The sequence below is a fragment of the Scleropages formosus genome, chromosome 1 (genome assembly GCF_900964775.1).
Source record: "Scleropages formosus chromosome 1, fSclFor1.1, whole genome shotgun sequence".
Taxonomy (NCBI): domain Eukaryota; kingdom Metazoa; phylum Chordata; class Actinopteri; order Osteoglossiformes; family Osteoglossidae; genus Scleropages; species Scleropages formosus.
Window position 1 is genome coordinate 46,084,789 of NC_041806.1, and position 27,380 is coordinate 46,112,168.

At 46.9% G+C, this 27,380-nt stretch overlaps 1 protein-coding gene across 5 annotated transcripts; it reads left to right on the top strand.

The window, feature by feature from the left end:
* The first annotated feature begins 3,100 nt into the window (after positions 1 to 3,100).
* trim67 (tripartite motif containing 67) lies at positions 3,101 to 26,662 on the top strand. 5 transcript variants are annotated; one of them, XM_029253247.1, is made up of 12 exons: positions 3,101 to 3,961; positions 12,624 to 12,719; positions 14,135 to 14,257; positions 15,818 to 15,928; positions 18,650 to 18,803; positions 20,460 to 20,528; positions 20,821 to 20,981; positions 21,577 to 21,715; positions 22,816 to 23,119; positions 24,424 to 24,586; positions 25,472 to 25,878; positions 26,483 to 26,662. In XM_029253247.1, exons 1-11 carry the CDS (start codon positions 3,188 to 3,190, stop codon positions 25,520 to 25,522), a joined length of 2,145 nt encoding a protein of 714 aa, XP_029109080.1. In that variant the 5' UTR covers positions 3,101 to 3,187; the 3' UTR covers positions 25,523 to 25,878; positions 26,483 to 26,662. The 5 variants fall into 5 exon arrangements, with proteins under 5 accessions (XP_029109080.1, XP_029109085.1, XP_029109083.1 ...); XM_029253252.1 differs by having other exon boundaries at positions 20,824 to 20,981; XM_029253250.1 differs by lacking the exon at positions 26,483 to 26,662 and having other exon boundaries at positions 25,472 to 25,653; positions 25,780 to 25,804.
* The last annotated feature ends 718 nt before the right edge of the window (positions 26,663 to 27,380 follow it).

Consider the following 27,380-nt stretch of genomic DNA (forward strand, 5'->3'; position numbering starts at 1 on the left):
GTCTGCTTGATCCTAGACTAAAGCATTATTTACACTTTTGTAAAGGATCTTCATGTTATAAAGTTTTTCTTATATGATTGAAATAACTGAATTAATAGTTCTATGGCTATAGTTGATTTTATTTTTAGGTTGAGATTTTCAGTGTGATAAGAAGCAAGATGTACGTATATAGTTGGTTTTGTTGTGTGAAAAGAGAGACTGAAAGTGAAGCGACTGATACCACTGAGGGACAAACACTTTACAGGATTGAGACACCAAGTGTGTGTCTTGCAAATGATACAAGTATCATATAGAAAAAACACCTCTTGTCACAGTAAAATGACCATGTAATTGGCATGAATGCTGTTGTACAAAGTAATAACCCTGTTGTATGAAAAAGGTATACATTTTCATGGGTCATAGTAGCAATTTTTTTTTGTACAGTACACTTATTTGAGGGTTGAGTGAATATCCATCAATCCATCCATTATCAACAACCGTACATAAGCATAAGACGGATTTGTGAAGATATCATGCAGTTGTGCCACTTTAAGCCTTTTTTAAATAATGGGAGAAATTAAAAAATAAATGATTGAAGAAAAATATATTTTCCTCAAAGATTCATTTCTCTTCGTGCAGTTAGTAACACATTGCTTCCTTTATTAGTAAAAAAAAAAAAAATCAATAAATCTCTTTATGTATGACCTTGCTATATTGTCTGTAAAAATATAGAAAGACGGATTTTGAAAAGCTTCTCATATTTTCACAGTAATCTTCTTAAAGGAATTCTTTTTGATGTACAAATAAAGAGGTTAAGATAAAATATCTTAAGAGTTTAAATTCATAGCACACTAACAAAATGCTGCAGTTTTATTTTGCGCTTTTGCTTGTCAAATCGCTAAGCGGACATTCAGAATGTCGCTGGTGGTGTAAGTGGTGGCACGGTGGCACAGCTACCTCACAGCGCCTGGGTGGTACGAGAGGATGTGGGTTTGATCCCTGCTCAGTCTGTGTGGAGTTTGTGTGTTCTCCCTGTGTCTGTGTGAGTTTCCTCTGGGTGCTCTGGTTTCCTCCCACAACCCAAAGACAGGCTGTTCATGTTCACCCATAGTGTGTGAGTGACACTGATGTATGGATGAGTGAGCCAGTATAAGTAGTGTATCTCACAGTGTAAATCACAGCGGTGAATAAGGTGTGTGGGCTGATAACACTACATAGAGTACATTGGAAGTTGCGTTGGAGAAAAGACTGCTAAATAAACTAATTTAAGTAATTATCATTAATCAGTCCTGTGAAGCTGAATGCTTTTGTCAGTTGCTCCACATTATGGTTCTTTGACAGTTTGCTTTACAGTGACGTCTCACATCAGAGTGACACCAGACAGTGTAGCTGAGAGACATTCCTCCGTTTTGTAACTGTCACATTCTCTGAAGCAGGATCACCAGCCATAGCTTTTTGTGCTTTTGAACGTAGATTCCTTGAAGGTTTCCAAAGATTTCCAAGTACTTTAGGGTCTGGTCTCCAGCTACTCTGGGTGTTGAGGGTTCTCACAAAGTAACAGTGAGTCTGAAGGAACAAAGTTAAAACATCTGACAGCAAGCAAGAAGCCCGCTGACAGATACCACAAGGCCCCGTCAAGTGAATATTTCACATCTCGTTTTTTTGCTCATCTGTCTCTTGTAGTAACACTGTAGGTGTTAGTACACCACTGATCCGCAGTTCAAAAAAATCACCTTGAACCCAGATTCCTTCTATGTGTAGGTGGAGGTAAGAATTTTTCTTAAATGCATGAGGGAAGTGCCATGCAAGGTATGACAATTAAACATACCGAATGTACGTACAGTAAATTTATTTTGATGTTTATTAATGTTATGCGGTAATATCAAAAGTTGTATTTTTAAAAATCTACACAGAGTTAAAAGTTACTGCTTGATAATTAGGCTCATACCTTAACTATTATAGGTATTTTGCTTTCAGCTGAGTTAATTTTAATGTCATCTTACAATGAAAAAGAAAAGAAGAGCAGTCTTTCTTGGATTGGAACTGATACAGTTTAATCTGAAACCATTTTTCTCCATCAGAGATATTACTTTTTCAATTTGTAGTCAACAATTTATTGATATTACACAAAGCACATGGAAAATCAATAATTAAATGTAAAATGATTTGTAACATCCACGAAACCGCCTTCCAAACACTCATAATGAAAGTTCTACGACGACATAGAGTGTCACAGGTGAACTCTAATAAACCAAATTTTATAAAAGAAAGCCTTTAATGGCCTCAGTTAGTGCTGACAGATTATTTAAACTCAGAAGCTAACATATAAAGTGATTCTGTCGTCTTTATTTCGTGGATGCACATTCAGATATAATAAGGAACACAGCAGCTGCACTATAGTGTCCATTAATTTTAACAGCACATTCAGGCAAATGTTCACCAGGTCATTGATGAAGGCCCGTTATTGATTTCTAGCAGTGTCTTCTACATTTTATAATCAATTGATTTCGGTATGTCTTCAGTTCTTGCTTTCAATTCTATCACCATATGCTTAAAATATGCTGGATGATATGATATAACTGATATCTGCAGAAAAAATACATGTTCATTTATTTTCTGTCGCAGACACAAAATTATATTCTTATTTCATGAGTAGATTCAACTCTGCTTCTGAAAAGAGGACAAAAAAGCAAGAAAAAAAATCACTTTTGGGGGATTTTAAACTCCTGTAAATCTGATCTTGAATTAGACTGAAAATTTATATTTAGATATTATGTAAAAATAAATCTGGTGAAGTCGCCGAACAGTTGAAAAAGCCAGCACTAAAACCTATTTTCATGCTTTCCTCCTTCATGTTTGTTCAAACGATCCCTGATGAATAATTCATTTCAGTTTGACGCTCATGTGTTCATGACAAAAATAAATTTGTATTGTTGCCCACAAGACGGCTGGATGGTCGTTAATATCGTTTGTGGGGGGTTATGGGGAGTGTAGTTCCTACATTGATCAGACGAGGCAAAATAGCCTAAATCTTTCACTACGCCGACTCGTTGCACTTTTTACAACTACAACGCCCATAGTGCTACAGCTATTGCGCATGCGCAAAGCGGGTCCAGGGAGCTGTCCGTGTCGATCGGTGCTGTTCCCTTCTCGCTGTTAGTTGCCGCTGCTGCCGCCGACGCGCGCGCATCCCCGCTTCACGGACGCGATGGACGAGGAGCTGAAGTGCCCCGTGTGCGGCAATTTGTACCAGGAGCCAATCATCCTTCCGTGCTCGCACAACGTGTGCCTCGCGTGTGCCAGGACCATCGTGGTGCAGACCCCGGAGGGGGAGACCCCGGCCGCGCAGAGCCGCGCGTCCGCCGCCTCGGACTACGACTATGTGGACGCGGACAAGATGAGCATGCACAGCGAAACGGACAGCGGCTACGGCTCGTACACGCCGTGTGCCAAGTCGCCCAACGGCGTGCGCGTGTTCCCGCCGCCGCCGCGCCCCTGCTCCGTGTCCATCACGTGCCCGCAGTGCCACCGCAGCGCGTCGCTGGACGAGCGGGGCCCGCGCGCCTTCCCGCGCAACCGGCTGCTCGAGGCCATCGTGAGCCGCTACCGGCGGAGTCGCGAGTCGGCGTCGGCGGCTGCGTCCGTCCCGTGCCAGCTGTGCGAGCGCGGCCCCGCCGAGGCCACGGTCATGTGCGAGCAGTGCGACGTGTTCTACTGCGCTCCGTGCCAGCAGCGCTGCCACCCGTCCCGCGGCCCGCTGGCCAAGCACCGGCTCGTGCCGCCCCCCCAGAGCGCGGCGGTCGCGCAGCCGCAGCCCCCCGCGGCGCCGCGGAAGCCGGCCACGTGCGCCGAGCACGAAGCCGAGACGTACAGCGTGTACTGCGTGACGTGTCGGAGGCCAGTGTGTCACCGCTGTGTGGAGGAGGGTAAACACGGTCAGCACGAGGTGAAACCGCTGGGCGTGGTGTGGAAGCAGCACAAGGTAGGGGCACAGTGTGTGTGTGTGTGTGTGCGTGTGTGTGTGAGAGAGTCTTTGGAAGCCCTCCAAATAAAATTCAGCCTCTTTTCCTTGGACCATAAAGTGAAAATTCAAACGGGATGTTTCTGCCTGGGTGTAGCAGGCTTGCCCAGGTCCTGCTCTCTGGTGGGTCTGGGGTTCGAGTCCCGCTTCGGGTGCCTTGTGACGGACTGGTGTCCCGTCCTGGGTGTGTCCCCTCCCCTTCCAGCCTTACGCCCTGTGTTGCCGGGTTAGGCTCCGGTTTGCCGCAACCCCACTTGGGACAAGCGGCTTCAGTCAATGTGTGTGTTTGTGCCTGAAAAAACTCACATTTATAGTCACACAGAACACCGTTTTCTCCGTGAGGTGTGTGTCTTATAGAGAACAGCTGCAGGGAGTGAACTCCTGAAGGAGGGCAGCAGTGGGAGTGGGCATGGACCACTGTGGGTGGAAACAGAACACACACAGTGATGAAGACATAGCTAACCTTCACTTAGTCTTCACCAAATCTTGACTGTAGTTAAATAACAGATCTATTTATTATTTATTCAGCCAGAACATCACATATCATTGCAGGATCCTCAGAAACAGCCCAGCATGGTGCTGCAGGGATGATTGATTGGGATTCTTCTTGCAGCCGCCGAACTTGGATCACTGAGAACACCATGCATTCCTCTTTGTAGCAGAGAATTCTAGTGTGAGATCATGTGTCCGATTGCTAGATGCGGTCGAAAAGTGGTTCGTGCAACAGACCAAAGATCCGGCTGAGCGCCTAGAGAAGAAAAGGATGGGGATTCAGGAAGGACTAAGTCGAAGTCCAGAGCTCAACCCCACTGAGATGTTGTTTGAGTCCTTCAGAGAGCTCCGTGTAAATAAATGTCTTCAGACGTCAATGAGCTGGAGCAGTTTCATAAGACGAAAGGGGGTCGGATCCCTCCAGTGGTGTGTAAGGCACCGATAAACCCACACTGAAAGTGGTGACTTCAAATTACTCTCATATACATTTATTCATTTAGCACACGCTTGTTCTCCGAAGCAACACCCAAGAATTACTACATAGTATTTTGGTGACACCTGAATCAAAGGCAACTTACGGTGGTAGATATACTACAGCAGATCCCCACAATCATTCACCAGTCCAAACAGAGCTGCGGTGTAAGTGTGTTACTCACACACACTACAGGCAATTTGCATGCACCTGTTCACCTGGAAGGAGGGTGTGGTGGGTTGGACCAGGTCTTGCTCTCTGGTGGGTCTGGGGTTCAAGTCCCGCTTAGGGTGTCTTGTGATGGACTGGAGTCCCGTCCTGGGTGCATCCCCTCCAGCTTCATGCCCTGTGTTGCCGGGTTAGGCTCCGGCTCCCCACGACCGTGTATGGGACAAATGGTTTCAGGTGATGTGTGTGTGTGATGTGTATTCACCTGGAGCACATATCTTGACTCCACAGCTGAGGAGAGGAAAACAAAAAACTTCCAAACTGCAAGGAAGATAAAACAGAGGAAATCATAGCACCTGGAATGAACTCACACAAACACAGGAAGAACAAGCAAGCTCTGCACAGGATCGAACCCATAATTTTTCACAGATGGCTTCCTCATGCTCACGTTTTGCTGGTTTTGGTATGTGTAAAAACATACTGAGTGTCTCCTGTCCCATGATTTTAGGCTGGTGAGGTGAGGACTAGATGAAGTTTAGACACGTTCTACTGTGTAAAACCACAGAACCGAAAGAAACTCTACATTGTGTTTTTCTTCCCCGTGCATCTGAGAGCTCGTTGTTTGGAGGATCCTCAGTTCTTCTGAAACTTCTTCCCCAGCGTTCAAACAGCACTTTGTTTTTGCAGACCATCCAGCTCCCCACGTTTGTGTATTCTTTACATCAAAAACAATTCTGGGCGCCGCTCCCTGTTGAAATGCCACCTTATTGCACATTCTTGGCTGTGACACGCCGAAACTGAACCGCAAATGTAACGGCTTTGCAGATGAAACATACTGTTATGATTTTCTGTGAGCTGCTCATCCAGCGACGGTGGAGCAGAAGAGCGCTAAGCGACTGCCATCTGTTTTAGTGACCGGCGGCCAAAGACGCCGGGGTGAAGGTCAATGTTTGCTGACTGCCGTCCGGGACCAGGCTGGAGCGCGAGAGGAGATGGTGTGAAGGGTGTTGGATGGGGGAGGGTCTGCTGTGAGTAGATGTGTGACTGTTTGGGGCAGACAGTCACACATCCGCTCACAGCAGACCACCCGGGGCTAAAGTGTGACCCTCTTGGCGTCCTTATGGTCTGTTTTTTTGTGTAAGGTACCGAGACACTGAGAAAACGAGTTGAGCTGAGCACCGCGGAGATGTGAACCATTGTCCTATAGGAGAAGAGACTTCCTCCGCGCTGCATCTGATCTCCGCGGATGGAAGCTGGCTCAAAGGCAGTTGTCATGTGGCTTCGGAGATCAGTTTGCCGATAATGGAGCAGCTTGAGCTGACAGCCTGCATGGGGGCTTAATCGGTCGTGCGGACACTCCTTCTGCACGTGGCGTGTGACACCGGCTCAGAGCTGCTCTGACCCGATGCCCTGGGCAGGGGTCCGCTGGTAGTGGGATACAACCATCTGTTTGGATTGATCAAGACGCTGTGTGTGTGCGTATGTGTGTGTGTCTATGGTGGCAAGAGGAGCCTTCTGCTTTGAGAATGATCCCAAATGGAAAGTGAGGAGTTGAGTCATGAGTGCCCACTGTACCTGCGTAAAACAGTCATGGTGTGATGATTTGCAGACTGACTTGAAATCTCCTTGTTCCGTCGACTTTCAGCATCACACACACACACACACACACACACACACACACACACACACACTTTCAGAACCGCTCGTCCCATACGGGGTCGCGGGGAACCGGAGCCTAACCCGGCAACTCAGGGCGTAAGGCCAGAGGGGGAGGGGACACACCCAGGACGGGACGCCAGTCCGCCGCAAGGCACCCCACGCAGGATTCAAACCCCAGACCCCCCGGAGAGCAGGACCGTGGTCCAACCCACTGCGCTACCGCGCCCCCCTACTTTCAGCATCACATTTGGCAATAATCTTGGCAATAAATATGTTTTGTGCAGTACATATCAGACTATGAAGACTTGCAGATTTTTCTCCATTACCATCTTTTCAAATCAGTTCAGTGCAATTCATTTTCCTTTTTCATTCCTCTCATGAAGGTGACAGAGAATGATGAGCAAAGTTCAGGGTGAAAAGATACAATGTAGAGATGCAGCAGTTATAGTCAATTATTAGGATCAGCCAGCTGGCAGCCGAGGAGAGGAAAACAAAAAAACTCCCAAACTGCAAGGAGGAAGAATAGACGTCCGGGGGTCCAATTACCAGTGACTGCCCACCCCCCCTTGGGCATTGTAATGTAGTGACAGGGCACCTGTGTGAAAATGTGTAGAACAAAAGACCGCTATGAGTCTCAGGCAGCAATATCTTTTGTTCATTGAGGGTACAAACAGCCCCTCTTTGGAGATGACACATCGAAGATATTAAAAGTACAAAAGATATTACATGTATTCACCAAGGAAATAAGCACTCAGTAACAATACTGTCATATCTTGTGCAAGAAGAGTGCAAAAACGAACACAAAATTATGGACAGAAATATCACAAATGAACGTCAGACAGCCGAGTGACTAATGCTTAAATTCGACGGCATGCTGTTTTTGGTGCTCAGTGCAAAGACAGTAAAACTTACTGATATGAACAATGGAAAATTAAAACCTTGAGACAGAGTGCTTTAATCCGGCCACAGTGTTTTTCTTTATTTTTTAAATTTTCCATTTTAATAAATTACAAAAACGATGCAGAAATTCTTATCTGAGATGCAGTTTTTCTGGGTTTCCTCGGCATTTGCACACCGTACTGCTAAAACAATTAATTTGAGAATATCTCTTCTGCAATAATCTGCATGCTGGACAACAATGTGCGTTCTAATTTTAGAACGCCCCTCATATGTTTCCTGTGGAGGATTATGGAGTGTGAAAATTAAATGGGGACGGATGAGGCTCGGGAAGTCCTGGCGGGATTCCCTGATTTGAGGAAACAAGCGGGATTTAGACTACGTGCGCCGTCCGGGGATCAGAGCGTGAGTGGATAGCGTGCCGGTTAGTTACTGACTAATCCTGGTGAGTTGTAGGTGGAGCGTTGAAGTAATGGGTTGATCAGCAGCCGTGGAGGAGTGTGGAGACGCTGTGTTCAGGACTGCGCACACTTAAATCAGAGCCAAGAAAAAGGGGTTCGGGCGTCCAGGTGTCCTGCACCTTTTCTGCTGGGAATGAGCCAAATACCGGCTAATGTATTTGGCTTCAGATGGCCTTCAAGCTCGATTTTGCGTGTTTATGCACACGCCACACGCTGGAGCAGAATACGTTTAGCTGAGGCTCTACCAACACCTCACTGGTGTGTGTGGCTATTAATGGAAGCTTAGGCAGCCATGTGTAGGTGTATCAAAGGCAATATCCTGCCTCACGCTTGTGGTCACCAGCTTGGAAACGCTCCGTGCACCTAGCCGCACTGTTGCCATGGCAACATAGCACCGATACCTTTAAGCCAAATGAATATTCCACAAAATAACTAACCTATTTTGCCAAACATAGTAATTTTAGGGGGTGCTACTACCACTTCTACTACCACTGTTACAGTTTATTGTGCTTTTCAAAGTAAAATATGCAAAAGATGTTTTATATAGCGAAGATGCCTCTAGCAATATGTGCCGTTCATAGATTTTGCCTCCCGCAACCGGGAAATTAGTGTTTCACATGAGCGTTTCACCAAGTCCCACGATGCAGCAGTTGCTACCATGCTTTTGCTCCCTCCTGCATGTTGTCATGTGCTGTCGACTTTGTGTTGACCTCCGGTGACCACAAATACAGAATAACTCTAATAAAATTCTATTCTCGACTTGTGTCCATACTGTTTGGAGGTGTGTGTCCATAGTCACTGTGATTGAGTCCATCCAAGTGGCTGCTGGTCATCTCTGTTTGCTTTTTCTTTACATTTCTCCAAGCATTATCATCTTTTTGAGATAATCCAGTCTTCACATGATCTTCACATGTCTCCAAAGTACGAAAACCTCAGTGTTATCATGTAAGCTTCTAGCAACAGTTTTGGCTTGATTTTCTCCAAGAGTCCTACATAGACAGTCCTGTAGTCCTGTAGATATATAAAATACCTAGACAGTCCAACAGACATATAAGATATGTAAATTTAGTGTGATTCTCTTCTTCCGATATGTTTTAGCATATTCATTGTAAATGTCAGTAGACAAATGCTGTTCTATTGATTTATTTCCAGTCATTGGGCTTCACTCTGCATTTTCGTATATTTCTCAGTATGAAAAATCCTCTCTATATTTCATAAATGGTTAATGAACCTATTTTAGTGTATATGAAATCTGGTACATTTTTAATGACGGTCACAACATATTTGCTAATTTTATTTCACCGTGTTCCATGGAATGGGAAAAAAAAAGTTTTGGTATATCTAGCAGAGAGAGGACATTGTGGTGCAGTGGCGCAGTGAGTTTGACTGGGTCCTGCTCTCTGGTGGGTCTGGGGTTCGAGTCCTCCTTGGGGTGCCTTGCGATGGACTGGTGTCCCGTCCTGGGTGTGTCCCCTCCCCCTCCAGCCTTATGCCCTCTGTTGCCGGGTTAGGCTCTAGCTCCCCGCAACCCCTGCATGGAACAAGTGATTTCAGACAGCTTGTGTGTGTGATATTTAGCATTTGAGGAAGGTCTCAAAACCTCAGACTCACTTACAGTATGCCCTCATCTCCTAACAGCTCCTTAAATTTGCATCATTGCTGGATGAAGTAATTAAAATTTAACAAACTCCTCCTGTCCCTCAGAACTGCTGAATCCCTCTTAGTATTCTGGAAGAGTGTCAAAAGCCTTTAATTTTCAGACACATTTCTCCATCAATTTCCTGACAGCTGCAGTATATAAAAAAGTCCATCATCACCTGCTAAGATTGCCTACGTATTGGTGTTTTGCTGTCTCTTTCATGTGCAAGTACTTGAGTGATGTCCACCAGCAAGATGCACACGAGCCGTTCTCTGATAATCACATTTGGGTATCTAAAGCTCTTAATCTGTTGTGAAATGCAGTGTTGTTTACGCTCAGTTCTTAATGCTAATGTAAATCCAAAGTGCCTTTGTAAGGAAGCAGGCGTCACCTGGGCTCATGCTCTTGCACAACTGGAAAAGCATTTGTTGGAGAGAGGTGCCAGATGCAAGGCGCTAATGACGCAGCTGTGGTTTGCCGGAGGAGCAGATCGCACCCTGGGACTCCGAGACCCTTTCCCATGGGCTGCTCTTCAATAGGCTCGGATGCCTGCAGTCAAGGTCACCAGCATGTGATCGATTCTGATTCATGTGGTCTTGGCCTAAGTCAGTCTGCGACTGTGCAAAAATAACATGTGACCCCCTCTGCGTTTGGCTGCGTAACTCTGAAAGTCTTTAAAAAAATCATTTCTTCTCATTTCGCAGTCAGCTCTGTATTGCTTTATTTGATAACCAGTCTTCTAAAGGTCAGAGACAGATAGCAGATGGTAATCAATTTAAAATATACTGGTGTGTGCAGTATGGAATTTGAATTGCATCGGGACACTGCAGCAGCTTTATTTTCAGTTTTATAGTTAATGTTACATCATCCTAAAAGTAATGACTTCTTAATGTAGGTTTTTTTACGCCGAGGAAGTGTTTTGTTACAAGGCGCGCTTTCTTACTGTCTGCCTCGAAAGCACTGAAGCAGCTGCAGTCTAACTGCCCCCTTTGGCCGTTGTATTCTGCCAACTGTCTTTTTTGGCATTTCTCTTGTCGCTGTTAGCCAGACTTTAATGATGCGGCCGACCGAAACCTAACAAAGGCAACGGAGTCCGAATGAACAGAACTGATGGAATCCTAAATGCAAAATTTAATTAATTCACAATTTCATTTGAATTTAACCATCAAGTTCATTAAAACAGCATTAATATTACATCCAGATGCATTACATTTGCCAGATGCTCTTCTAAACAGCCAATGAGGTTCAGATACAGACACACGAGTGTCAAAGCTCAGCTTGTTTCTCTCATACCGCGATTTTGCTAGTTCACATCATTCAAGTAACTGCCTGCTTCCTCCATTCATGTAGGAAATTAATAGATACTCACTTACAGACTAATTTATGTAGCTTTCAGGAGCTCAGGAGTGAAATGGGTCTGAAAGAGATGGGTTTCGAGACCCTTCTTGAAAACTGAGGAGGATTCAGTAGTGCTGAGGGATATAGGGAGTTCACTTGGTCAGTCTGGGACCAAAACTGTGAAATGTACAGTGAAAGGAACTCCCTTCAAAGTGGAAACCTTCTCCCTGGAAAGAGGGCTGGGGTAGGGCGGAGCCGTGGCGTCTCGCAGTTGTGTCGGAAGCCAAGGCGACTTTGGGGGGTAAATCAGTCATCCTCCTGTTAGCCACATGGCCATCTTGACAGTCCAGATGGCACATTAGGGGAACCGGGAGGTTTGTTTGATTTAGGGGGGTCCTACCGCTCGGCACTGTGCCCTTTGGGGAGGGGTGCCGGCAAAGGGAAAGGAGCAGGTGGGGATGTGAGACGTGGAAGGGGGCCAAATCTATCACAGTGGGGTTGGTGTTGGCGGTAATTAAGCGCCACTCATGGGTAAAGGTCTTACACGGGGTTGGTACATGCACACTGACACTTACAAAGACACACACGCAAAAACACACAGACTCCCACTTCATTGGTCAAGAGCCTGAGAGTAGCATATGACTCAGATCTCTGCTTCTCCCAGCAAGTTGATGAGAAAACCCAATCCTGCAGACACCTTCTGTGAAACATTCACAGGATCCGCCCACATCTCACGATGCACTCAGCGCAGGTTCTGGTGTAGACCATGCTGAAATCCCACCAAGACTGCTGCACCGACATCCTGACTGGTTTTCGAGCTTCTACCGTCTAGAATCTTCAAATTATCCAGAATGATTTGCCAAAGTGCTCCCATGCATCTCCTCTCCGTATCTTTGTCCATGGGCCTCCACGCCAACTTCACGACTCTGACGGTCAAAGGATCTGCAACCCGATACCTATAGGACCTGATACACCCTACACCCCAGCAAGTGCACTGCACTCCTCCATCTCTGTCCGCTTTGCAGTCCCATGCACAAGGGATTCAAAATCAAAAGCCGATAGCTTCTCGGTACTGGGTCCGATGCGGTCGCATGAGCTTCCCTGTCCCTCAGAGCTGTTGAATCCCTCCCAGCCTTCAAGAAGAGTCTTAAACCCCATCTTGCTCAGTTCCAGTTCTTTCCCGATCTCCTAACAGCCCCATAAATTTGTGTCACACCATCACACCATCTGCCACAATCACCTTTATGTGGCCTATGTGACCGTCTGTTCTGCAGTGGTCCTGGTCGAGCAGACGGTAGCTAAATATGGTTGAACACAGTTTTTTAGAGGAACAAATGAACCTAGAGTGCTCTGGTTTCCTCTCAATGAGAGTCCTAGAGTTATTGCAGAGTATGGCAGTGATTTCACTCTAGCGGATACGCTATATGGCAGTGTATTTCGGGAATGTGGTTCTTGTTTGGACGCCAGCGGTCACAGGTCCCTCTCTGTCCTGCGCAGTGCCAGCTCTCCCAAGCCCTGAACGGCGTGTCGGACAAAGCCAAGGACGCCAAGGAGTTTCTGGTCCAGCTCAAGAACCTGCTGCAGCAGATACAGGTATGCTTTGTATGCACATGGACTGCCTTTTTTTTTTTTTTTTTTTTTACATGTCCCATTAAGCTAGGAGGTTGAAATAATAAAAATTGCAACGTTCTGACAGGTGAGTGTTAGATATGCAGTCTATGCAGAAAAGATGAGTGCATCAGTGAAACATCTAAAGAAAAAGGACCTGGTCTGTAGGACATGTCGCTAATGTTCTCTTAAGCTTTGGGTTTAAATAATAGAGGAAATTATAAGTGGCTGACACATAAGTATTATGTATGCAGTGTTTGAGTAAAAATTTAATGCATTTGCCTCCATAATGCACCATTTAGCCAAATTGAAAAGTAGGACTCAGTCTCTGGAAAATGTCACGAATGTCCTATTAAAATATAGGTTAAGAAGAACAGAGCATGTTATAAAAACATGGAAAAAAACACCAACTCAGTTTAGCACAGCTTGTTCTAATTTTGGATCATTGCTAATATATATTATTATTGTTAAATTGATCATGGTTACTTCTGGTTGTTTATTTCCTGTTAATTTTCCTGTTTTCCCTTTTTATGAAAAAAATTTTCACGTTTCTCCACTGTACAAGAAATTTGCTGGAAGTTTTACATTTACCCAACTGCATAAAAGGGTAAATCACTGAAAAGTTAACACCGTAAGTCACCTCGGACAAAGATGTCTAGTAAATAAAGGTTAATAATCATTTTCAAAGCAAGAACTACAGACTCGCTATGTAAATGTGCAAAGACCAATACTGTCACATCTTTTCACTTGAGTTTACAATCTGTCATTTCTTCTGTCCCAATTTTAAAATTTTGACAAATTGAACTGGTAAAAACTGAAAAGATCTCCCCTGTGCTGAAGTGTAAAAAAGGGCACAATGTAAAAAATTGAAATTAACCCTAAAAACTGAGCCCTACAATAATACAGTAAATAGTGTCACGCAGCTGATACATTGTTCTGAAATTATTTCCGAAGGATTTTTTTTTATACTGTAGCTGTGCATCTGTCACACAATTCCTAAAAGAAAAAATAATAAATAATATGTGTGTGAACAGACTCAGAGCTGCAGCTGGATAATAAAGATACGAGTCTTCAGGGAGAATGTCTGTCGGTTTGGTTTTTTTTTTGCCGTTATTGAGCTGTCACATGCGCGAGCCGCCGTGTTCTGCGTACAACGCGACTTCCTCCTCCTTACGGGCAACCTCGGAGACTCAGTTCTGCTTCATTACAATTTAAAATAATTTAAAGTGTTTCCCCCGCATTAGTTATCGACTGAGCGGTCAGCAAAGACTCGCCATTCAATCGCCGGTGTCGTTACGCCGACGCGATACGTGATCCGGATCCTCGGATTCTGCTGAGGTCGTTGCCGTTTCCCAGATGATGGACCCTGTGTGACCTTCCTGTGTGCCCCCTCCCACCAGGAGAACGGGGTGGAGTTCGAAGCCTGTCTGGTGGCCCAGTGCGACTCCCTCATCGACGCGCTCACCCGGCAGAAAGCCAAGCTCCTCACCAAGGTCACCAAGGAGCGCGAGTACAAGCTCAAGGTGAGTGATCTCCATGGCGACCGGATATCCTCTCGGTCAGCAGGATGGCGTTTTCCTGCGAAAGCCGGAACACCGTTTGGCCGCTCTGCCGCTTGAAGACTAGATGTCTAGACATCTTTATCCTTCTCTCGAGTCCTGGCACGGCCTCTTATTGCTTCCGTTACGCGCATTGTTTGATTACCCAGAATCCACGGGCTTTCGCACCCACTTTCTCCGTGGCTGGGGAGGCCGGCTCATGCACTCGTAATCCTTCTCATCTGGGTGGATCGGGACTGGCGTGGGCTTGGGAACGCACTGCCTGGGCAGCTACTCTCCGGTGTGGGAGGGGGGCAGGACTCAGAATAAGCCAGCAGCAGGTCGCATGGACCCGACCTCAGTTGGCCATGGGGGCTCGTGGTTTCAGGAACAGCTGCTTCCTTTAGCAGAGCAGGCTGTGGAGTTAAATCCAAAATAACAAGGCCACCGTGGCCACAGCAGAGACTTCGTCAGTTGTCATTGTTTTCTTCGATGCCTCTTGCTTAAAGGCACTGAAGTGCTGCAGATGTGGAAGTGTGATATCGCGGTGGCGCAGTGGGAGGAGAGCGAGGGATTCACACGTCCTCCTCGTGTCTGTGTGGGTTTTTTCGGACTCCTTCGATTTCCTCTAAAGACAAGCTGACTGCTTCGGTTTGTGGCTCTCAATTTCCCTTAAAGAGGGTGTGTGACTTCGCTGTGATGGCATTAAACGTCTTTCGCGACAAGCGTCCCGTCCTTCTTCGTGTCTCCCAGGGCAGCTTTCATCTCTGACCTGATTGCAGTAGCAGTCTCTGAACGCAGATGGATGTCAGTCTGAGGAATCAAACCCAAAGCATCATATGCTTCATATGCTTACAGTAAAGGGAAGATGTGTTTTGGTGACCACCGTTAGACGGGCCGTAGTTGGTGGACTATACACCCGCACCCCCTCAAGGCATCGGTGGGCCGTGCCGGCGGCAGCCGGTCGAACGCTCTGCGAGTTTCCACGCTGTCAGATTTACACATGTCCGGTTTTTATCAGGCGGGCATCTCCTGAAAGATAGCAGCTGCTTCCACGTGTTTAATGAGATGTTGTGTGTGATGGCAAATGTCATTTTCTACCCTCATTATTTCCTTCCAAGCCAGTAGTCCATCAGAAAGGGTCTTCTTACACCTCCTTTCTCCGGAAATTCTCCAGGAAAACGAGAGCCTCTTTCAGCCCTAACACACACAGGTAGCAAAGTCTTCTTCTAGGGTGTGTGAATTTGCTCTTTGCTGTGTGTAAATGAAGTTTCCAGCTTGCTCAGCTCTGTTTGGGAGACAATTCTCTTCTTGGCAATGATGGAGGGATGACGACGGGCAGCGGTGTGTGCAAGGGCTAAAAGGTGCTGATGTAAATGTGTTATTCCTTACAGGAGCTGTCATGGAGATTGGGCTCTAAAGTGCTTTGTAAACACTCACCGGCTCTATCTTTCTGCCCTCGCTTTGTTTATCGCTGGGGGGCGGCGGTGCTCGCGAGCGCTTTGGCTCACAACCCGCCGGACGTGTCTCGTCTTGTGGTCACAGGTGGTCCGGGACCAGATAACCCACTGCACGATGAAGCTGCGCCAGACCACGGGCATGATGGAGTTCTGCCTGGAGGTCATCAAAGAGAACGACCCCAGCGGCTTCCTGCAGGTGCCTGGGGGGGGGGGCCGGGGGGGGGGACCAGCAGACCCTCAGGGCTGCGTTTCTGCAGAACCCAACTTTTGGCTGAGCCTCTTCATATTGCTTATATTTCCTCGGTAGTTTCATCATGTCTCTGCAGCCCCGCTTTTGTCACGATGACGAGCGCATGTCGGAATATACACCGGCTCCTCCTCTCACAGACGCTTCAGTTATGACTTTTCAAGGATTACATTTATTCGTTTCAATCATTTACCCATTTATACAACTGTGTATTTGACTGGAGCTATATAGAGTAAGTGCCTTGCTCAAGGGTACTACAGCTGGAGGTGGGATGTGAACCTGTGACCTGTGGGTCCAAAGGCTGCAGTTAAAAGCACTATTCTGCACGCGTTTTCCGGTTCACATCCTTACTTTCAATGGCCTTTTCTTCGCTTTTTGTGTTTTCTAACATTTCCGTTTGTTGTGAAACGAACACAATCTGTTCTTATGCTTCCAGCCAATAGATGTGAATAAAAGTGAGAAAAAGAAAAAGACGGCGCCGTCGTCTTTATTCGACTCACTTCCGCAGTATTTACAGCTTGAGGTTTTAATATGCACTCAGCTGATGCCTTTGTCCAATTGTAATGTCACTCAAAGTGAACAAAAATATTAAAACAAAAGATTTTTTTTTATCGGGGGGGTGCGGTGGCACAGCGGGTTTAACTGGGTCCTGCTCTCCGGCGGGTCTGGGGTTCGAGTCCCGCTTGGGGTGCCCTGCGATGGACTGGTGTCCCGTCCCGGGTGTGTCCCCTCCCCCTCCGGCCTTGCACCCTGTGCTGCCGGGTTAGGCTCCGGTTCGCCGCGACCTCGTTTGGGACAAGCGGTTTCAGACTGTCTATGTGTGAGTGAGAAAGTGAGATTTTTTTTAAAACTTCTTTTAGCTATATGTGGGAGTCTTATGGAACTAAGTAAATCAATGGACTTGGGTATTACCGTGCTTTTACTGACTGTGGCTTAGGGTTAAAAGTCATGTCAGGTTTGCAGACAAAAATGAGCTACAAACAGACTTGTGGCGCCAAGCGTGTCGGTAAGATGAGGAGCCAGTGTGTAAGGTGAGGGTTGTGTATATATTTGAAATGAACTTTACATTCAAACTGAGACCTAAGATTTGCCCATCCAGAAGGTATGAGTCAGAACGATGGATTTTTCTGTTCATAACAAGGGTTTGCAGGCACCGATGAAATGTGGAAGACAGCTCATTTCCGTCCGTGAGTCAACGCTTCTCATCTCAACAGTATCCTCTGAATTTTTAACTTCCTGGGCATAATGGAGAGGCTTTCATACGCCCTGAAGCCTCCGCAAACTACAGAAAAAGAAACGAGGAGCCGGCGCTGAAATGCTCTCATTCTTTCTCGAACTGCTGAACTGCGTGGTTTTTCTAACGTCTCTGAAAGCAGATGGCGGCTCAGCTGAAAGTGGTGTGTTTGGTTAAAAAAAAGTCCGAAATAATAATTTGATTTTTTTTTTGTCATCTGATATTTGAGTTGATTGTTGAGCTACTAACTTTTGAAGATTAAAAAAAATGTTTTAAAACTGTATTGTGTAATTTTATTTTTAATTTTCAGCTCTATTTTATAAAAATTGTTGGTGGTGGAATTGGGGGGGGGGGGGGCACGGTAGTGCAGCGGGTTGAACTGGGTTCTTCTCTCTGGTGGGTCTGGGGCTCAAGTCCCGCTTGGGGTGCCTTGCAGCGGACTGGCATCCCGTCCTGGGTGTGCCCCCTCCCGCCCCCCAGCCCCATGTCCTGTGTTGACAGGTTAGGCTCTGGCTCCCCATGACCCCCTATGGGACAAGCGGTTCAGACAGACAATGGGTTTGTGGTGGAGCCAAAGCTATCTGTGTTTACGGGGAATTATTTTACGGAGAAAGGGTACACACACACACACACACTTTCTGAACCGCTCGTCCCACACGGGGTCGCGGGGAACCGGAGCCTACCCGGAAACATAGGGCATAAGGCCGGAGGGGGAGGGGACACACCCAGGACGGGACGCCAGTCCGTCGCAAGGCACCCCAAGCGGGACTCGAACCCCAGACCCGCCGGAGAGCAGGACCCGGGCCAACCCACTGCGCCCCCGGAGAAAGGGTACATTAGTGTTAATTTGCTCAGTTAATAATTTGTCGCAGCAGAAGTCTGGCTGGCAGCATTTTTCTTTATTATAGCTATATTTGAAATTTTTACAGATGTATTAAATAAATTGTGGGGGATTTATATTATTCACTTTTAATTGTGACTTGAGGGCTAAACGTAACGAACAGATTTTCGGTCCCACGTTGTGCCTTTTTAGATGAGAACTCACAAGATGATGGAAAAAAGGTCTGTTGGTAGCATAGTGATTAGAGGTGCTTCCTGTGGATCCAAAGGTTGGAGGTTCAATCTCCACCTTCGGCTGTAGTAGCTCTGAGCAAGGTGCTTACCCTAAAGTGCTCCAGTAAAATTACCCAGCTATATAAATGGTTAAGTTGCTTTGGAGAAAAGCGTGAGATAAATGTTTAAAAAAAAAAGGTTGATTCCTAACTTCTTGTGATTATTTATGCAGTGTCGCCAAACACCAGACCGCTTGCCACCAGTTTCAAGATATCTTATTGTACAATAAAGAATCTCTTTGTCTCTCCCCCGTTGTGTGGGATGCATCAGGATGTCCGTGCGAATAATGAGCTCTCCCTGGCCTCCCTCTGCCACCCGTACAGATCTCAGACGCCCTCATCAGGCGGGTCCAGTCGTCCCAAGACCAGTGGGTCAAGGGTGCTTTGGAGCCCAAGGTGTACCCAGAGTTTGACCTGACGCTCACGAGCGATCCCCTCCTCCAGGCTATCCAGCAGCTGGACCTGGTCCAAGCCAAAGGTATGCCGAAGGCCGTAGCCCCGCCCTTCTGCATGAACTGCGGCTGGGGGCGGAGCCAAATGAAACCGCTCACCAGGCACAGAAGCCCTTGGGAGCTTCGATCGATTTTTGCTTTCGTCATGTGTCTTTACTGGAAAACCATCATTCTGAAGGCAACGTGTATTGATGAAGTACACGTCATTCCTGAGGATGCTTCGTGGACTTTTCATCCTTGATGTTATCGTTCTGATGACTTTCCATTCACTCTTTCTCCTACTTTGTGACGTTTACACCACTTATTTGTGACTTATGCACTGTTGTATATCCAGTTCAAACATCCCACTATTAATGACACATGACTGAAACCCTCCAAACCACACAGTTAATTATCTGATGGTCCTAGGTTTTTTTTTTTTTTTTACCACCATTCCACTGAAACCTGTGTCGTCCGGAGGCGATCTGCGCTCGGCTCTTCGGCCAAGGGGCGGAATTGCTTTGCGCAGCATCCAGGAACACTTAATCAATCCACACTTCAAATGCTTAATTGAAAAAAAGCACATTCAATTACACCGTGCGTCCCAGAGACGGTCAGCCGGAACCAGCTTCTGGCAGAGCTTAATTTAACCCTCGAAAGGCTGAATCTTGTGACGCGAGTACAAAGACAGCGCTCGCTGCGTACGTACGTATGTAAAATGTGTTTAATGTATCGGAGATGCTAAAATATTACTTTATCTTATTTTATATATGGAAATGAGGGCCATCACCATGCACACACACACACACACACACACATTTTCAGAACCGCCTGTCCCATACAGGGTCACGGGGAACCGGAGCCTACCCGGCAACACAGGGCGTAAGGCCGGAGGGGGAAGGGGACACACCCAGGACGGGACGCCAGTCCGCCACAAGGCACCCCAAGCGGGACTCGAACCCCAGACCCACCGGAGAGCAGGACTGTGGCCCAACCCACTGCGCCACCGCACCCCCCATCACCATGCAGTCAAAAGGTTTATGTTCTGACACCCTTCTCTTACTCTACTACCTTTGACCAAGGTACTTAACCTGAAATGATACAGTAAAAACTACACAGCTCTATAACAAGGTGAATGATTGTAAAGTCAGTTAATAACATTGTAAGTCAACCTTGATCAATAATAATAATGATGATTAATGATTAATATGTCAGTAAAAATTATATCAATACTTATCAATAGGAAGGGGGTGCGGTGGCGCAGTGGGTTGACCGGGTCCTGCTCTCCGGTGGGTCCGGGGTTCGAGTCCCGCTTGGGGTGCCTTGCGATGGACTGGCATCCCGTCCTGGGTGTGTCCCCTCCCCCTCTGGCCTTACGCCCTGTGTTACCGGGTAGGCTCCGGTTCCCCGCGACCCCGTATGGGACAAGCGGTTCAGAAAGTGTGTGTGTACTTATCGATATTATTAATTTAATATAGGGTAGAAATATAAAAAATTTGTGCCAAAATGAATAAATACATTGAAAATTGGGAGCCTTTATCTCTTTTTAAAAATGAAATATAGTGGAAACTTCTATGAAATTCTTGCCACACAGTACGCGACAAAATGCAAGAGAGTGGACAGGAAGTTGTAAAGCTGAAGCGTGTTGTGAACGTTGTGCGCAGAGTCGCCGTGGAAACGCTGTGATCCGTATCGTGTTTCAGATTCTCGGGAGGCTCCGTTACTGACACGCACGCACGCAGGTGGACCGGCGCTGTCGGACAGCCCAGGAGGTACCTCACGGCCGCTGTGATTCAGTGTCGTTCCCCCCTCGTTCCGAACGTGACACTTTCCGGCTCACGCCTCTCGGCCGACCGACCAGCGGGGTGTTGGGTTACGTCAGGCGGCTCTCGCTGTCCCTCTGCACCCTTCCATTTCTCCTTCTCTTTGTCCTTCCGTCTCCTTCTCTCTCCCTCTATCTCTTCTTGCCTCTCCCATGCATGTCACCCCCAGCCCATTCACTTTGTCCAGCCTGTGAAAGCTCGGACCCTCATGCCGTTGGGTCGTGACCCCTCTCTGTTCCAGCAGAGCCCTTCAGGGTTCCTCCCGCGCCCCTCCTGCAGCTGGAGAAGTGCTGCACGCGCAACAACAGCGCCACGCTGGCATGGAGGATCCCGGTGCCGTGTGCCAGCGCCGTGGAGGGATACGTGCTGGAGCTGGACGACGGCAATGGCGGGCAGTACCGGGTCAGCACCCCGCAGGCCCCCGTAGGCCAGACGCTCCACGCAGTTCAATACTTCGGCAATGAAATTCACGGGACGCCCCGCACCAGAGGCAGCAAAGATCCTGCTTAATGGAGAAGGTTTCCGGGTCAAAGCCCTGGAGAGGAGCTGCTACTGGACCCTTGATAAAGTTATATAATTGTCCCAGTGAATAATAAACTGTGTACTTTTGCAGTTTTATTTAAGTCAGCATAGAAAATTCATTGACTAAGCAAATAAATAATAATGATTATTATATAAGGGCGATTATTCCATGAAATGAGCGAGGATAATAATAATCCCCAGTCTGTTTTGCATTCACTATAAATGATGAATATTTTATTCATCGTTATTTCTTTGTTCAGCAGATGCTTTTATCCAGGGCAGAATAACTTTAAAGTTTCGCTTTACCCTTTTGTTGGCTGAGATGCTTCGCTGAAGCAGTGCAGGCTTTCTCAAGTTCCCTTCCTGGGACTTGAACACACAACCTCCTGGCCAGATGCCAGGGTTCTTAAGTGTGAAGCTTTGGAGTTATGGGAATGCATTCCATGCTTGCCAGTGATGCCTTTGTGTCCAGCAGGAGGTGTACGTGGGAAAGGAGACGGTCTGCACCGTGGACGGCCTGCACTTCAACAGCTCATACAACGCCCGTGTCAAGGCCTACAGTGCCCTGGGGGTTGGGCCCTACAGCAAGACTGTCGTCCTCAAGACGTCTGACGGTGAGGTGCTTCTTGGAGGTGGGACAGGGAGGAGTTTGAGCAGAGGCATCGGCCAGTCAGTCCACTTCCTCACGAGACCTAGTTGCGAAAAGCCGTGCGCATCGTTGGGTCCGTAGCTTCCCGGAGAGGTCTCCTGGCTCTGCTGGATCCTTTGCAGCTGTCGTCATGGAAAGAGCAGCACCAAAAATACCTGTTGTGAAGCTGTCGGCGATCACCGGACAGTTTAATTTCCTGTTCTTAGACCCAGATGAAGACGGACAGATAGCTGGAGGCTGGAACGGTTGAGGTCGATTGGTCGCTCAGCTGGGTCTCCATATGGCTTTGGCAGCAGAGAGCGCCGCCTGCTCCATCACCGCTTGACGGGACGTCAGTGCCAAGGTCCAATTAGCACTGGCCTGCGAGATTTCGGAAGGGGCTCGGAAAGCGGCGCTTCCTCGTCGATTAAGAGGCTCTCGGCCGCGGGGGAAGCGACGAGCTGCACGGCCGGGCAGGCGGAACAACGCGGTGAACAAAAAAGGCACACGGCAGCAACCGCTGCCAGCTCCGTCAATTATCATAACCGTCGATCTTTGTTTGGGAGGCAGACCCGTGTCTACCAGACAGCAGTGCGTCCCGACACAGGGCGCCCTGGGGACACGTTTAATTAAAGCGATGTGGCAAAGTCGTTTGATACGCCCGAGTCTTACGGGCACCACGACGCTGCAGGAAAATGAATCTCGAGCCTGACTCTTAATTCGGCACATTGGGTTTAATATTTAATTAGGAGTCACTTCAATATTTCATGCAATGTCTTGCGTTTGGTTCCGCGGTGTTGTGTGCGAGTCGGAGGATTATTCACTTCGGCGGCTCAACGGGAAGGACGCTCCCGCTTTTAACGCAGCGCTGCTGCAGACGGTTCTTCAGCCTGAGATTTACTCTCAGGTTCCCCTGCCTGCCGTCCTCTCGATAATTTCTCTTAATTGATTCCAGGCTTTTTAATCCTAAGCGACTTAAACAACTTGTAATTTCACGCGTCGACTTGTACGGTGCTGTATTTTACTGATGTAACTTCTCCCAAGCGCCTTTGAGGTCCTTACTGGCTCTCCTGCTTTCTCCTGCAGTGGCCTGGTTCACCTTTGACCCCAACTCGGCCCACAGGGACATAGTGCTGTCCAACGAGAACCAGACGGCCACCTGCAACAGCTACGATGACCGCGTGGTGCTGGGCACGGCCGCCTTCTCCAAGGGCGTGCACTACTGGGAGCTCACGGTGGATCGCTACGACAACCATCCGGACCCGGCCTTCGGCGTGGCCCGCATCAACACCATGAAAGACATGATGCTGGGCAAGGACGACAAAGCCTGGGCCATGTATGTGGACAACAACCGCAGCTGGTTCATGCACAACAACTCCCACACAAACCGGTACGGACGCTGCCTTCGGAACGTCGCGCCGATGTGTCCTTCGTGTGTCCAGCATGCAGCCTGTAGGCTTGACTTACCTTGGACAATTCGTTATCGCCGTTTTTTTTAGTTTCATTATGACACTGTCAAGATATGAACGACTTAGGAAAGTTTTTCTATTTCTAGTTTGAGTATTCCGTCCGATTGTTTTTAATCCTCACTGTTTTTCTTCCTGTCAGCTCTCACTTCGGAACATTTCATCTCTCATTTCGCTAAATAAAGTGTGACGAATAAATATATATGGCAGGTAACATAGCAACAGTGTACACTGGCTCCTTGTGCTGTGAATGGATGCATCTTCAAAGATGTGGACATTTTCCTGTTTGTTTTTAGCTGTTTTTACACTTACCTGTTTTTTAACATTTCTCTTCGTAGCAGATTCAATGATTAAATGTGATTCCTATTTACCCTCCCAGCCACTGGGTGGCGATAAAGTGCACCCAGATAGAATAATAGTGTGGGGCCGCATTAATCAGTTCGCTTCCACAGTGTTCACATCTCAAATCTGTTGTTCCCGAGTGCTGTGGATTAATTACAAAGCGATGGACGTCGATTGGTGTTTTTTATTGATTGTAACTTTTGGGGTGAAAGTAACTTCGGAGATACAAACAAAATGAGTTACGAACAAACTTCCAGTCATATTTTGTTTGTAAGTTGAGGAGCCAGTGTATTCTATTTGTTTGTTTACTTAGTATAGAATTTAATGTATTTTATACATCAGTATACCTTGTAGCTTGTTTCCATATATGTTTTGTTCATGTCCGTATTGTTCATTATGATCTAACTATGAGATCAAAGTTTGTTGATGTGGTGTAGTATGTATGAGGAGTGCTGGGCCAAGCCAGCAGATCAGACTGATCAGTGTTTCACTAGATAAAGCCCTTAGTTTACAGGAGCGTGCTGTAGTGGTTTGAGCTACTACCTTTAGCCCCCTAGGTTGTAGGTTCAAATCCCCTCTCCTGCTATAATACCCTTGATCAAAGGTCCTTAAGCTGAATTACACTAGTAAATATTATCTAGTTGTATACAGGGGTAAATAAATCTAAGCTCCTTACTCTTGTAAATCACTTTGCAGAAAAGTGTCAGCAAAATAAATTGATAGATGTCACATGGAACATAATGTTGCCCCAGCAGAATTTATGGAATTAATCCTGTGATCAGCTCAGGTAATTTCATACAATCTGACATTTCCTGGCTTGATCTGCTGAAAAGCCTGATGAGTGTCTTAAGTTGGTCCGAATGAAGTTCCCCCTGTTCCCTTTTAGGGCTGAGGGAGGCATCACAAAGGGTTCCTCAGTGGGCATCCTGCTGGACCTCAACAAGCACACCCTGACCTTCTACATCAACAAGGAGCAACACGGTCCCGTGGCCTTCGAGAACCTGGAGGGGGTCTTCATGCCTGCCATCAGCCTCAACAGGAATGTCCAGGTGTGTTGCAGCAGCTGGCGCTCTGTTGATCGTGTCCTGCGGGACGCTCTGGTCTATTCTGCACACGCAGCTTCCAGATACGTACCAAACAAACTCTTCCATTTGAAACATGTCGCCCAAACAGACGAAACGGAGATCTTCCTGGCTGATCGAACCGCCCTCCTTCCCTATAAACGCACACAGGGGACCACTGGTGCTTGGACCCCCGCGGTTAATTGATCTCCCGCTTCCTTGGGCTGGCAGTCCTTTTGTTTCCACTTTCGGTTGCCGAACTATTTTCAGATCAGCACATTAGCATATTGTCCTCGTTGTCTTTAGCTTCTTTTTGTCCTTTTTATGCAGCATCACTTTCTTCAGAAGAACACTATATAAAAACAGTGAACTATTTATTTCTGTGCGACACAGCATCTCGAAATAGACTGTCGTCGTGTGACGTTTTTATCTTCGACTGTATTAACCTGCCCCTTGGCATCAGCTACCTGAACAAACATACGAATATAAAAAAACGAATATAAAGAACAAGTTATGGTTCCAACTGATGTTGTTATCCTTTCTGGTGAGATCTCTGGTTACTTAAAGAAGGTGGTGCCTGTGTTTGTATACGCACCTTTCTTACTCCTGCTTGATTTCATACGTGACCTTTAAAATATATGTGATTCGGAGCAAGATGTCACGTTCAGTGTATGACACCTTGCTATTTAAAAATCATGATTATGCATTCATATTTCAATACTGATAGATGAGCGATATGGTATCTTACAGTAAGAACACACCGCTGTATAAAGGGTTAAATCACAGAGACGTTGTCACCTTGGGCTATAATGATCATCTTCATTGCTCTCCTTTATAGAATTTGAGTTTATTTAAAGCATTTCTCTGTTCCAGGTGACCTTACTGACAGGCTTGGAGGTGCCGAAGAATATTAAGCAGCAGTAGTCCGTCAAGGAATTCTGGGACACAAGGTGTCATATCGTTGTCAGCAGAGCAAGACCCCGACTCACCCCGCAACCCACCAACGATGTCCCGCATCCTGGCCGATCGATCCCCGCCGTCAAAGCTGCCCTTATGTACAGAATTACAACATTATCAGTAGTATTATTTTTTTAGTCCTGAATGGTAAAACAGCTGAGTGTGTGACATGTGTACACATATTTAATTTTGTACAGTATGTTTTGTGACGATAATTCTCGTAGGGCACCGTCAAGGGCATGCCCCACGGACAACTGTGATTACCTTCAAGCGACTCGCGCGACAGCAGTTACGGCGCGGCCTGTGGCTCGTACTTATCTCAGGTTAGTCAGTACGGTCTGTGTTGTGCTCAGCGTCTCTGTGCTACCGAGACCTTTTTAGAAAACAGGATCTTGCTGTAAGGTCCCGCAGGACATCTCCCCACGCGGGACGTTCTCTGTCCAACTTTCCAGTAAACGCTCAGAGGCCGAGCAGCTGTTAGATGACCAAACCCCTTAACTGCGGTACCACGAATGCAGGCACTCTGTGAGTTTACTTCTTACATTCCTGCTGATGTCTCAGCTGCGATCCCCCTTCCTGATTTCACCAGTGAGAAGATGGGATACGGGGGAGCGTGGTGGCGCAGTGGGTTGGACCGGGGCCTGTGCTCCCATGGGTCTGGGGTTCAAGTCCTGCTTGGGGTGCCTTGCAATGGACTGGCATCCTGTCCTGGGTGTGTACCCTCATGTCCTGAGTTGCTGGGTTAGGCTCTGGCTCCCCGCGACCCTGTATGGGACAAGTGGTTCAGAGAGAGAGAGAGTGTGTGTGTGTGTGTGAATATAGGATATGAATAAAGAGACGGAGGGGGCGACAGTGTTGCCAGGCTGTGAGCGACACAGTGCCACCGAGGGCCCTTCCCGAAGTCATAAACGCGACCCACTTTTACAGCCTCCTTTCGGAACGCGAGCGGACTCCACGAGGGGCACGTCGCACACCGCGGAAAGGCTGCCTGCCGGTTAAGTACGCCTGGTCCCGGCACCAGACCCGTGACGGTAGCCTGGGGCTCCGTCCACACTGTGAGGCATGATGAGTATTTACATTTTTTAAAAAAATCCTGTAGCTTTTTCCCCCCCATATGTTATCCCATTCAGGGCTCAATTATTAGCCCAAATATGTTTTAATGATCAAAGCGTCATTTTAAAAGGTTACTGTAAAAGGAGTAGATATTTGACGTTGTATATGCATGTTACACTGCTGTAAATACAGACACGGAGCCCAGAGGACTGCCGTGTCCTAAGCATGATCTTTAAATTAACTTGTTCCTCTTGTAAATATTACTCAATTACCCCTTTGTAGGTGTCCTCTAGGGATGTTTAGTCATCACCCCCCCCCCCAAAGTACTTCCTCTAGAGTTTGAAATGAAAACTGCAGGACCAAACATCATCTCCCAACACGTTACCGCCAACCTACCGCGTGAAACGGAGAGCTCTGTAATAAAAGAGCTTTGTTAGCGTTCAAATAAGACATCAGTGTTACAACAGGCCTATGAGCAACGTTGCGAGCTGATCACATTCTTGGAAAATCTGTTGTAGTGTAAAAAGTGGCGAAAGAGCATGTTCTATTTACGTATCTAAGTGTTGAACATAAGTAACTTATTACCCCCTAGAAACAATGTGTCACCTTTTGAAAAAGTTTTCACGAAGCCTGTTTTTCTTTTGTGATTTAAAAAAAAAAAAAAAAAGGAAGTTAACCGAATTCCCTGTTATGTGTACTTTGAAGAATGTTACAACTAAAGTGGGGCTATGTGCTGGTAAAAACGGCGAGTTACGAATCATGCTTGAAAAAG